This window comes from Delphinus delphis, chromosome 5, assembly GCF_949987515.2.
Source record: "Delphinus delphis chromosome 5, mDelDel1.2, whole genome shotgun sequence".
Lineage (NCBI taxonomy): Eukaryota > Metazoa > Chordata > Mammalia > Artiodactyla > Delphinidae > Delphinus > Delphinus delphis.
Genome location: NC_082687.1, coordinates 46,574,251 through 46,587,836, shown reverse-complemented (window position 1 = coordinate 46,587,836; position 13,586 = coordinate 46,574,251). Strand labels below are relative to the sequence as shown.

The 13,586-nt window shown below is 36.9% G+C and overlaps 1 protein-coding gene across 1 annotated transcript in view; it reads right to left on the bottom strand.

Moving 5' to 3' along the window:
* Positions 1-13,586, bottom strand: part of CCDC158 (coiled-coil domain containing 158) — a 75,944-nt gene that overhangs the window by 11,241 nt on the left and 51,117 nt on the right. The window contains exons 16-19 of the mRNA XM_060011693.1: positions 12,958-13,115; positions 10,196-10,255; positions 3,399-3,455; positions 619-686 (exon numbers count right to left, since the gene is read on the bottom strand). Of these exons, the coding sequence (XP_059867676.1) occupies positions 619-686; positions 3,399-3,455; positions 10,196-10,255; positions 12,958-13,115 (343 nt within the window). The remainder of the gene's footprint in view (positions 1-618; positions 687-3,398; positions 3,456-10,195; positions 10,256-12,957; positions 13,116-13,586) is intronic.

Below are 13,586 nucleotides of genomic sequence, written 5' to 3'. Positions count from 1 at the left end.
ACTATGATTTCAGTCATGCATATCCTAATTTTTATTTTTCTAAGGCTTTCCTCTGTAATGTTATTATTTTTTCTTTTCCATATCTAGCCTGGGTTGTGCCATTTTGTTTTTCAACAGATTCTGTTATTTTCAATCTCTTCCTTGATCTCCTTGTTTTATAGAGAACACTTTGTCTTTGGAAAGTATATAGAGAACCATCTGTCTCATTTCTTTTTCTTTTCATCCATTCAGTAATTATTTATTGAGGACCTGCTATGTGCCAGGAAAGTTCTAGGTACTGGATATATCAGGGAACCAAACAACTAAAGACATATGCCCTTGTGCAGCTTTTGTCTAGCAGGAGGTGACACACAATCAACAACATAAATTAGTAAGTTACATAGTATAAAAAAATGCTAAGTGTAATTTAAAAAAAGAAAAAGATAAGGGGGACTGGGATTGTGGGAGGGTTATAATTTTTACATAAGGTGGTGAGAGTAGGTCTCACTGGGAAGGTGACATCTGAGCAAAGGCTTTAAAGGTGGTGAGGAGGCTAGCAGTGTGGAGGGAAGCATTGAAAGGGGAGCCACTGCAGGGTTTTAAGCAGGCTCCATTTCTGTGCTTTCATTAAAAACTCACCTGCAGATGGGAATGTGAAGCAACTAGGTGGATCTTCCAACTCTCCTGTGTGTAATGTGACTGGCTCTCTGGAAGCATAAGAATGGTCATGCAAACATTCCATTTCAAAACTCAGTGTTAAGATTTATTGACAGAAACAAGCTAATGAAGGCAAAAGTGATGGCTTAAAATATAAGCCCAGGGCTTCCCTGGTGGCGCAGTGGTTGAGAGTCCGCCTGCCGATGCAGGGGACACGGGTTCGTGCCCCGGTCCGGGAAGATCCCACATGCCGCGGAGCGGCTGCGCCTGTGAGCCATGGCTGCTGGGCCTGCGCTGTCCGGAGCCTGTGCTCCGCAACGGGAGATGCCACAACAGTGAGAGGTCTGCGTACCGGGAAAAAAAAAAAAAAAAAAAAAGCCCAAGATGGCAGCCATAACCCAAACCTGCAGAAGTCCTAAAATACCCTATGAGGGAGATCCAAAGTTGCATCACCTCTATGTATTCAGTGCCCATGAACATTTTGCAGAATGAAAAGGTAATAATATATAATCTTGGTTAGAAAATTCATTTTTGTGTAATAATAGCTATAAAACCCAATGTTTCTCTCATGGATTCTAAGAGATGCAATCTTAATGACTCACTTAAAAATTAAAAAACCAAAGGAAAAAAACACCTCTCTTAGCAATAAGTATCACTTTACAAAACTATCAGACCTATTTAAATCAGTAACTTGAACTAAGCTACATAGTTCTCTGTAGGATGGGTACCAGTTTGATAATATTATGACAGCAGCTCTGAAGGTGGTGCCCTTGCAAAGGGGGTTTGTGAGGTCAACACTATTTTTATTATAATACTAAGGTATTATTTTCTTTTTAACTCTCAGTCTCAAACAAGTGTATAGTGGAGTTTCCCAGAGGCTCCATGATATCTGATATCACAGCAGATAAATGCAGAGGCAGATATGAGAATACAGCTATCTTTCATTAAGCCATGCATTAAATTGATGATTTAATGATTTTTAACGATTAAGTCTCAATGACTTTTTTGAAAAACATAGTTATTTTTCATAATAAAATATGTTATTATGGTAATATATAATGTACTTCGTTACTTTTAAGTGAATAAATATCAAAATGTTTTAATTTTTTAATGCTTAAAATTAAATTTTATTTTCCAATACTAAAAATGGAAATGGCCTATATAAACAAAAGCTCTTTGGAATCCTCAGTGATATTTGTGAGTGCAAAGGGATCCTGAGACCAAAAAGTTTGAGAATATTAGGAGAAAAGCCTTGGGAAGGAAGGTCATGGCTATATTGTGGCTAGTTTTAATTATCAGGGCAAGCAGTTTGTTCTTGCTGCAGTAGGCAATGGGGAGCCTTTGAAGGTTTGGGGGCTGGGAACATAGTCTGAGGTGTACTTCAGGCGATCAATCTGAAATTGATGCACAGAAGTGACTGGAACTTGCAAGAGATTGGAGATTTAAAACATCCACACGAAACACTGTAGAGCCCACCACAATGGTACACGCGAATGGTAAAATGGCCTGAAAAGTAGGATGTGGTAGGATGAACGATGGCTGACAAATATATCTGTGTCCAAATGCCAAGAACCTACGAATGTTACCTTATATGGCACAAGGGGCTTCGCAGATGTGATTATGTCAAGGATCTTGAGATGGGGAGATTATCCTGGATTATGTGGAGATATACCTACATTATCTAAATGCCATCACAAGTCTCTGTACGAAGAGGAAGGCAGGGGGAGATTTCACACAGAAGAGAGAAGGTGATGTGACAATCTCAGCAGAAAGACTGGAGGATGCTATGTCACAGGGTGTGAAGATGGAGAAAGGAGCCCCAAGGCAAAGAGTGCAAAGAATGAGGCTCTAGAGGCCCAGAGCCCTAAAAAAGAAAGGTAAGGAAATGGATTAATCCCAAGGGCTTCTGCAAGGAGTGCAGCCCTGCCATCACCTTGATTGTTCAGGTACTCAGAGGCAGAACACAGGAGCAGTTACAAGCCTGCGCTCAGGAACCAGCTAGACCTGAGTTCAAGTCTGGATCCTCTATTTACAAGCTGTATGACCTGGCAAATTGCTTGGCAAGCTGAGTCTCCATTTCTAATCTATATACAGGGATAATAATGCCTATATCATAGATTCGATTAGATGGACTAAATGAGATGAGTCTAAAACACCCATATAATAGTAAAAATAAAAATATGCAGTAGATAGCTGCAGATATTATTAACAGGAACGATGTAATGTTACACACTCAGGTGAGAAGAAAATCAAAACTTGTTTCTTTTAGGCTATGAGAAAGCTGTATTTAGAAAGATTCAAGTCCACTGAATATTGATCAAACAGCAGGGACAGTAAGAAAGTATCTGTCTTAATTCATTCACTAAACAAATATTTTCTTAACAGCTACTATATGACAGGCAATATGCTTGGTGCTGAAGATACAGTAATGAATAACCCTTTCTTTGCCTAAATGGAATTTAAACCCTAGAATTCATTTTCATATTCTTATGATATAAAGAGGGCTCTCATATCTCTATTTTTATAAGTGGTAAAAATAGAAAAGATAAAAGCTTTTTTCCAGGCAGTCAGTCAATAAATAGACCCTATGACTATAAGCAACGTGAGGACAGAGCCCATATCTGTCTTCCTCACTGTTACATCCTAAGGGCCTAGCACAGCGTGTGGCACATCATGGGCAGTTAACGATCTTCTGAATTAATGAATGAACAGTAGTAAAGGGGACATTTTGCAAGTCAGGGGCTGGAGAGATAGTTTCTTACCTGTGAAGAGTTTCACTTGATTCGCTGCCTTCAGTGCATTCCCTTGAGTTGTTGCTTCTGTTGGCAGAGGGTGGGAGAAGTTAAAGACTACGTGACGTAATTTTAACTTAGTGATCAAACAAAATTGTTCCTCTGGATACTGCTTTTAGACAAATGCAGATTCAAAAGAGTGAGACTGGGGCGCTGGCTCTTCCCAGTGGAGAGAACAGTATGGAGAAAAGCTTGAAGACAGAAGGAAATGAACCCCTTTTGGGAATCAGGAGTAGTCTGTCTTGGTTAGAGCACAATACAGGAGGAAAGCAGGGTGGTGACGAGTTAGGGAGATTCTTCAGTGTCAGCCTGAGAACCATGTATTGAATGCAGCAGATCTGCAGGCAACGGCTTCTGTGTCTGACATGAGTAACAAATTAATATTAGCTTTTTTTCCTTTTTGGCTAAAGTCAGTTCTCAGAAGTTGTCTTTGTTTAGGGGTTATGGAATTCATTTCTTTATGCTCCTTTTATGATTTCATTTAAACATTCAGCAATTCAATTATTAATAAAAACTAGAACTGTTTTCAGTAAGGTTCTTATAATCCTATATTGAGGTTGTTGTAACTTCCTTTCAGACTACCTTTCCCTCAAAAGTTATGTAAGCTACTGTAAATACATGTAAATGTAGAAAAAGTATTCCGATTGTGGAATGGCATACCATATAAATATCTTCATCTGGTTAAACAGCAGTAAAATGTAAAATAAGCAAAAAAAAAAAAAAAATGGTGGGGCTTCCCTGGTGGCACAGCGGTTAAGAATCCGCCTGCCAATGCAGGGCACACAGGTTTGAGCCCTGGTCCGGGAAGATTCCACATGCCGCCGAGCAACTAAGCCCGTGCACCACAACTACTGAGCCTGTGCTCTAGAGCCCGCAAGCCACAACTACTGAGCCCACGCACCACAACTACTGAATCCTGGGCACCTAGAGCCCATGCTCCGAAACAAAGAAAAGCCACCACAATGAGAAGCCCGTGCAGCGCAACGAAGAGTAGCCCCCGCTCACCGCAACTAGAGTAAGCCTGTGTGCAGCAACAAAGACCCAACGTAGCCAAAAATAAAATAAATAAAATAAGTAAATTTTTTAAAATGCCTATTGTCTCTTTGGCAGGGCTAATGACAGACTCTGGGAGGGCTCACACCAAGAAGTACTTCCCAGAACTCCTGCTGCCAGTGTCCTTGTCCCCACTGTGAGCCACAGCCACCCCCTGCCTCTGCAGGAGGCCCTCCAACTCTAGCAGCAGAACACACATGTCGACTGAAGAAAACTCACAACCTAAAAGTTGCAAGTTAAGCTGTACTCCGGGATCTTACTGAGGACTCCAGCACAAGTGGCAGCAGCTCAGATATCCTCGAGGAGCTTCTCTGAAGAGGATGTGCAAGAGCAGCTGTGGGCTATAACTGGGAAGAGTCGTCTTTGCATTTTTCACTGTTGCTTTCTGTGCGGAGGAGAGGCTCTTGGTGCTCCAGCCAGGCGTCAGGGCTGTGCCACGGAGGTGGGAGAGCCAAGTTCAGGACACTGGTCCACAAGAGACCTCCCAGCTCCATGTAATATCAAACAGCGAAAATCTCCCAGATATCTCCATCTCAACGCCAAGACCCAGCTCCACTCTATGACCAGCAAGCTACAGTGCTGGACACCCTATGCCAAACAACTAGCAAAACAGGAACACAGCCCCACCCATTAGCAGAAAGGTTGCCTAAAATCATAATAAGGCCACAGACACCCCAAAACACACCACCAGACATGGACCTGCACACCAGAAAGACAAGATCTAGCCTCATCCAGCAGAACACAGGCACCAGTCCTCTCCACCAAGAAGCCTACACAACCCACTGAACCAACCTTAGCCACTGGGGACAGACACCAAAATCAACGGGAACTACGAACCTACAGCCTGCGAAAAGGAGACCCCAAACACAGTAAGATAAACAAAATGAGAAGACAGAGAACCACACAGCAGACGAAGGAGCAAGGCAGAAACCCACCAGACCTAACAAATGAAGAGGAAATAGGCAGTCTACCTGAAAAAGAATTCAGAATAATGATAGTAAAGATGATCCAAGATCTTGGAAATAGAATGTTGAAAATACAAGAAACGTTTAACAAGGACCTAGAAGAACTAAAGAGCAAACAAACAGTGATGAACAACACAATAAATGAAATTAAAAATTCTCTAGAAGGGATCAATAGCAGAATAACTGAGGCAGAAGAACGGATAAGTGACCTGAAAGATAAAATAGTGGAAATAACTACTACAGAGTGGAATAAAGAAAAAAGAATGAAAAGAACTGAGGACAGTCTCAGAGACCTCTGGGACAACATTAAACGCACCAACATTCGAATTATAGGGGTTCCAGAAGAAGAAGAGAAAAAGAAAGGGACTGAGAAAATATTTGAAGAGATTATAGTTGAAAACTTCCCTAATATGGGAAAGGAAATAGTTAATCAAGTCCAGGAAGCACAGAGAGTCCCATATAGGATAAATCCAAGGAGAAACACGCCAAGACACATATTAATCAAACTATCAAAAATTAAATACAAAGAACAAATATTAAAAGCAGCAAGGGAAAAACAACAAATTACACATAAGGCAATCCCCATAAGGTTAAGAGCTGATCTTTGAGCAGAAACTCTGCAAGCCAGAAGGGAGTAGCAGGACATATTTAAAGTGATGAAGGAGAAAAACCTACAGCCAAGATTACTCTACCCAGCAAGGATCTCATTCAGATTTGATGGAGAAATTAAAAGCTTTACAGACAAGCAAAAGTTAAGAGAATTCAACACCACCAAACCAGCTTTAAAACAAATGCTAAAGGAACTTCTCTAGAAAGGAAACACAAGAGAAGGAAAAGACTTACAATAATAAACCCCAAACAATTAAGAAAATGGTAATAGGAACATACATATAGATAATTACCTTAAATATAAATGGATTAAATGCTCCAACCAAAAGACATAGACTGGCTGAATGGATACAAAAACAAGACCCGTTTACATGCTGTCTACAAGAGACCCACTTCAGACCTAGGGACACATACAGACTGAAAGTGAGGGGATAGAAAAAGATATTCCATGCAATTGGAAATCAAAAGAAAACTGGAGTAGCAAATCTCATATCAGACAAAACAGACTTTAAAACAAAGACTATTACAAGAGACAAAGAAGGACACTACACAATGATCAAGGGATCGATCCAAGAAGATGTAACAATTGTAAGTATTTATGCACCCAACATAGGAGCACCTCAATACATAAGGAAAATACTAAGAGCCAAAAAAGGGGAAATTGACAGTAACACAATCATAGCAAGGGACTTTAATACCCCACTTTCACCAATGCACAGATCATCCAAAATGAAAATAAACAAGGAAACACAAGCTTTAAATGATACATTAAACAAGATGGACTTAATTGATATTTATAGGACATTCCATCCAAAAACAACAGAATACACATTCTTCTCAAGTGCTCAGGGAACATTCTCCAGGACAGATCATATCTTGGGTCACAAATCAAGCCTTGGTAAATTTAAGAAAATTGAAATCGTATCAAGTATCTTTTCCAACCACAACACTATGAGACTAGATATCAATTACAGGAAAAAGTCTGTAAGAAATACAAACATATGGAGGCTAAACAACACACTACTTAATAACCAAGAGATCACTGAGGAAATCAAAGAGGAAATCAAAAAATACCTAGAAACAAATGACAATGAAAACACAATGACCCAAAACCTATGGGTTGCAGCAAAAGCAGTTCTAAGAGGGAAGTTTATAGCAACACAATCCTACCTTAAGAAACAAGAAACATCTCAAATAAACAACCTAACCTTACACCTAAAGCAATTAGAGAAAGAAGAACAAAAAAACCCCAAAGTTAGCAGAAGTATAAAGATCAGATCAGAAATAAATGAAAAAGAAATGAAGGAAACGATAGCAAAGATCAATAAAACTAAAAGCTGGTTTTTTGAGAAGATAAACAAAATTGATAAACCATTAGCCAGACTTATCAAGAAAAAAAGGGAGAAGACTCAAATCAATAGAATTAGAAATGAAAAAGGAAAAGTAACAACTGACACTGCAGAGATACAAAGGATAATAAGAGATTACTACAAGCAACTATATGCCAATAAAATGGACAACTGGAAGAAATGGAAAAATTCTTAGAAATGCACAGCCTTCCGAGGCTGAGCCAGGAAGAATTAGAAAATATGAACAGACCAATCACAAGCACTGAAATTGAAAGTGTGATTAAAAATCTTCCAACAAACAAAAGCCCAGGACCAGATGGCTTCACAGGCGAATTCTATCAAACATTTAGAGAAGAGCTAACACCTATCCTTCTCAAACTCTTCCAAAATATAGCAGAGGGAGGAACACTCCCAAACTCATTCTACGAGGCCACCATCACTCTAATACCTAAACCAGACAAAGATGTCACAAAGAAAGAAAACTACAGGCCAAGATCACTGATGAACATAAATGCAAAAATTCTCAACAAAATACTAGCAAACAGAATCCAACAGCACATTAAAAGGATCATACACTATGATCAAGTGGGGTTTATCCCAGGAATGCAAGGATTCTTCAATATATGCAAATCAATCAACGTGATACACCATATTAACAAATTGAAGGAGAAAAACCACATGATCATCTCAATAGATGCAGAGAAAGCTTTTGATAAAATTCAACACCCATTTATGATAAAAACCCTCCGTAAAGTAGGCAAAGAGGGAACTTTTCTCAACATAATAAAGGCCATGTATGACAAACCCACAGCCAACATTGTCCTCAAAGGTGAAAAACTGAAACCATTTCTACTAAGATCAGGAACAAGACAAGGTTGCTAACTCTCACCTCTATTATTCAACGTAGTTTTGGAAGTTTTAGCCACAGCAATCAGAGAAGAAAAAGAAATAAAAGGAATCCAAATTGGAAAAGAAGAAGTAAAGCTGTCACTGTTTGCAGATGATATGATACTATACATAGAGAATCCTGAATAGCCAAAGCAATCTTGAGAAAGAAAAACAGAGCTGGAGGAATCAGACTCCCTGACTTCAGACTATACTACAAAGCTACAGTAATCAAGACACTATGGTACTGGCACAGAAACAGAAATATACATCAATAGAACAGGATAGAAAGCCCAGAGACAAACCCACGCACATATGGTCACCTTATCTTTGATAAAGGAGGCAAGAATATACAGTGGAAAAAAGACAGCCTCTTCAATAAGTGGTGCTGGGAGAACTGGACAGATACATATAAAGGAATGAAATTAGAACACTCCCTAACACCATACACAAAAATAAACTGAAAATGGATTAAAGACCTAAATGTAAGGCCAGACACCATCAAACTCTTAGAGGAAAACATAGGCAGAACACTCTATGACATAAATCACAGCAAGATCCTTTTTGACCCACCTCCTACAGAAATGGAAATAAAAACATAAATAAACAAATGGGACCTAATGAAACTTAAAAGCTTTGCACAGCCAAGGAAACCAGAAACAAGACAAAAAGACAACCCTCAGAATGGGAGAAAATATTTGCAAATGAAGCAACTGAAAAAGGATTAATCTCCAAAACATACAGAAGACCTAAATAGACATTTCTCCAAAGAAGATATACAGATTGCCAACAAACACATGAAAGAATGCTCAACATCATTAATCATTAGAGAGATGCAAATCAAAACTACAATGAGATATCATCTCACACTGGTCAGAATGGCCATCATCAAAAAATCTACAAACAATAAATCCTGGAGAGGGTGTGGAGAAAAGGGAACCCTCTTGCACTGTTAGTGGGAATGTAAATTGATACAGCCACTATGGAGAACAGTATGGAGGTTCCTTAAAAAACTAAAAATAGAACTACCATACGACCCAGCAATCCCACTGCTGCGCATATACCCTGAGAAAACCATAATTCAAAAAGAGTCATGTACCAAAATGTTCATTGCAGCTCTATTTACAATAGCCAGGACACGGAAGCAACAAATGAATGGATAAAGAAGATGTGGCACATATATACAATGGCATATTACTCAGCCATAAAAAGGAATGAAACTGAGTTATTTGTAGTGAGGTGGATGGACCTAGAGATGTCATACAGTGAAGTAAGTCGGAAAGAGAAAAACACATACCGTATGCTAACACTTATATATGGAATCTAAAAAAAAAAAAAAGAAAAGAAAAAAAAATGGTCAGAAGAACCTAGGGGCAAGACGGGAATAAAGATGCAGACTTACTAGAGAATGGACTTGAGGATATGGGGAGGGGGTAGGGTAAGCTGGGACAAAGTGAGGGAGTGACATGGACATATATACACTACCAAACATAAAATAGCTAGCTAGTGGGAAGCAGCCGCATAGCACAGGGAGATCAGCTCGGTGCTTTGTGAACACCTAGAGGGGTGGGACAGGGAGGGTGGGAGGGAGGGAGGGAGATGCAAGAGGGAAGAGATATGGGGACATATGTATATGTATAACTGATTCACTTTGTTATAAAGCAGAAACTAACACACCATTGTAAAGCAATTATACTCTTATAAAGGTGTTTTTAAAAAATGCCTATTAAGTTAATTTCTAGAAAGTAAATTAGTACATTTCACCAAAATCCTTTTTGGTTTCAGTTAAACACTATCACAACTTTCCATCAATTCTCATGTGAACTGTCCAGACTTCCCAAATTACCTGGTCACATGTAAAATTCTTGGACAATTAATTAGATTCAGAATCTCAGATTCCTCTCACCTAAGGCATATCTCTAATCTCAGGTTTGATTCAGTAATGCACTCTCTTATTCTATCATCTCTGTATAGATAAATGTAACTCTCAGTTAATTATACAAAGAATAATTTCTAGATTCCATGTATTTTTAGAATAATCAATTGCTCCTATGTATTTAACTCTTCTTTAAGGCACAACAGTAGAATTTAGGCCTCCAAGCAAACTTTGCAAAGTGCTACCCCTGGAATTTGTCAATTTAGAAATGTTTTTGTTCCTGAACCCTTAAACGCTTGAGGCTGAGTTCTGGCTTTGGTGCCAAAGCCTAAAATGACAAGGTCATTTGTAGGATTACAGCAAATTAACATAAACTCTCTAACGGCAGGGGCTAAATATATTCATGTTGAATACAGTTCAATATAGTCAAGCCCATCATTAATGGTTGAAGTGATGGAAGTTTGATCAGGGAAGTCATGGTAATCTTGTGGAATGATTAGTTCTGGAAGCCAGGGTCTCTAATGTTTACTTCTGACTTTGTCTCTTTGCCTCATAGGAGGAGGCAACTTAATCTGTCTAAATGTAATCATCTGTCAAATGAGCTTAATAATACTGCCCTGGCTTAGAAGGCATATTATAGAGTTATGACAAAAATGAAAGTGCTCTGCTCTTCACAACAGCCAAGACACGGAAATAACCTAACTGTCCATCGACAGACGAATGGATAAAGAAGATGTGGTATATGCATACAATGGAATACTACTCAGCCATAAAAAAGAACAAAATAATGCCATTTGTAGCAACATGGATGCAACTAGAGATTATCATACTAAGTGAAGCTAGTCAGAAAGAGAAAGACAAATACCATATGATATCACCTATATGTGGAATCTAATATATGACTCAAATGAACCTATCTATGAAACAGACAGAATCATGGACATAGAGAGAACAGACTGGTGGTTGTCAAGCGGGGAGGGAGTGTGGGGGAGGGATGGAGGGGGAGGTTGGGGTTAGCAGATGTAAGCTTTTATATACAGAATGGATAAACAACGAAGTCCTACTGTATAGCACAGAGAACTATATTCAATACCCCATGATAAACCATAATGGAAAGGAATATTAAAAAAAAGAATGCATATATGTGTATAACTGAATCACTTTGCTATACAGCAGAAATTAACAACATTGTAAATCAACTACACTTCAATAAAAAAACTGAGAAAAAATAAAATGCTTGAGAACATTTAAAAAAAATGAAAGTGTCCTGCACATATAAGTATTCTTGGATGGAGTGACAACAGAATGTTTCTAACATGTGATTCAGAGAATGCAATGTTATGCTAGGTAACTAGCATATTAATTAATTAATAATTAATATAATTAATTATATTAATTAATACTAATAATATTATATATTAATTATATATTAAATATATTAATTAATATTAAATATATTAATTAATATTAAATTATATAATATATAATAAATATTAAATATATAATAAATAATAAAATATATAATATATATATAATATATATATTATATATTATATATATATAATATATATATAATATATATATTATATGTATATATTATATTATATATTATATATATATTATATATATTATATAATATATATATTATATATATTTTATATATATAAATATATTTTTTATATGTATATAAAAAAATATATAAAAAATATATATATAAAAAATATATATATTTTATATATAAAATATAAAATAAAATATAAATAATAAACTATATAATATATAATAAATATTAAATTAATATTAAATATATTAATAATTAATATAATTAATTAATAATTATTAATTAATTAATGTTATTAATATTTTACTACTACTATTAATAATATTATTAATAAAAAATAGACAAATCCAATTAATATTTTGCTACCTCAGGTTAATAAACACTAACATCTTAAGAAACACTGAACATCTTAAGAAAATGGAGATTGTTTATATAAAAGTATTATGTCAGAAAGTATTATTTTGAGATATTTGCCATATAACCAGAAAACAAAATTACAATGGGTTATTATAATACTAACAACATATAATTAGTATTATAATGCTAAGAATATAGTATATACCATATTAAAATGCTCTAAGCTGACTTAATAATAGCACACATTAAAAATTTAAAACACTTTTGAAAAGAGTATGAGGATCTCATTGATTTCTGCAGGTACGTGCAGGCAGTGGCTGGTGGACTGGTTGAATCCTTTTTTGGATACGACTTTTATTAATTTAAGTCATTGCCTAGACTTAATGCCTACAGAACCAAAGCTTTCCAATTAGCTTATACCTGGAGAGTTATGCAGTTCTCAGGGTTTGAGCTTTAGCTTCACTATGTGTGGTTGTAGGTAAGTCAACCTTTTGGAACTTGTGTTTTTCTCATTTTTAAAATGGGATAAATAAATCCTGCTCTATCTTGTCTCAAACAGACAGTTGTTGTGACAATCAAATAAGATTATGAATGTGACATCTGTTGGGAACTATAAATTACTGTATGAATGTAACTTTGGGTAACACGTTGCCTTGACTAATTTCTGAGTAGGAAAACTATTGCTATTATTTTCTCTTGATGTCAAGGTGTTTTACTTTTGCTAACTCATCCACTTTTGTTTTCCCTGGTAATGTCCAGATACCCCTCAAAGTTACTGAAACTTCAACCCCCCAGAAGCTGTACCACATAGACACCGTGATCGCCACCCACTGATTAGAGAAGCCTTCCCACTGTCAAGTACACTCAGTCTTACACAGCCACATAGGAGAACCCCAGAGATGGTGCTCTCCCGTCTTCCTCGCTCTTGCCCAGGCGCACGGGTGGCTCCTCGTTGATCACACTTCTCAACTCCTGGAGAAGCTGTTTCAAGTCCCTCGTTGGATCTTCCTTTGTATTAGGTTTCGTAGAGTGCTGAATTAAAACAATTTACAAGACAAGGACACTGTTTTTTTTCAGATTCAAATGCCATTTCCTACTATAAAATTAATTCAACTGGTAAACAGAAATTATGGAGGAGAAAGAAGAGGAAATAAAAAACCTGTAATCTTACTACTCAGGGATAATCAATAATATTCAATCAATAATCCACACAGTGCTATATCTAATCTATAAATGTGTGTATACCTATTTATACATATATATAAACACAGGATCAAACTATACACATCTATTTTTAAATCCTTTTTTATTTTTTAACTTTAACAATGCGGTATGTACATCTTACCATGCCATTAAATATTTACAACTACATCCAGGCAAAATAATTCCAATACTTTTGTTAAGGGCTGAACTAATTTTATAAAGCTACAGAACTTTACAAGTAAGGAACTCTCTAGCGATGAGTCAATCTACCCCCAACACTTTACTGATGAGGAAAGAGAC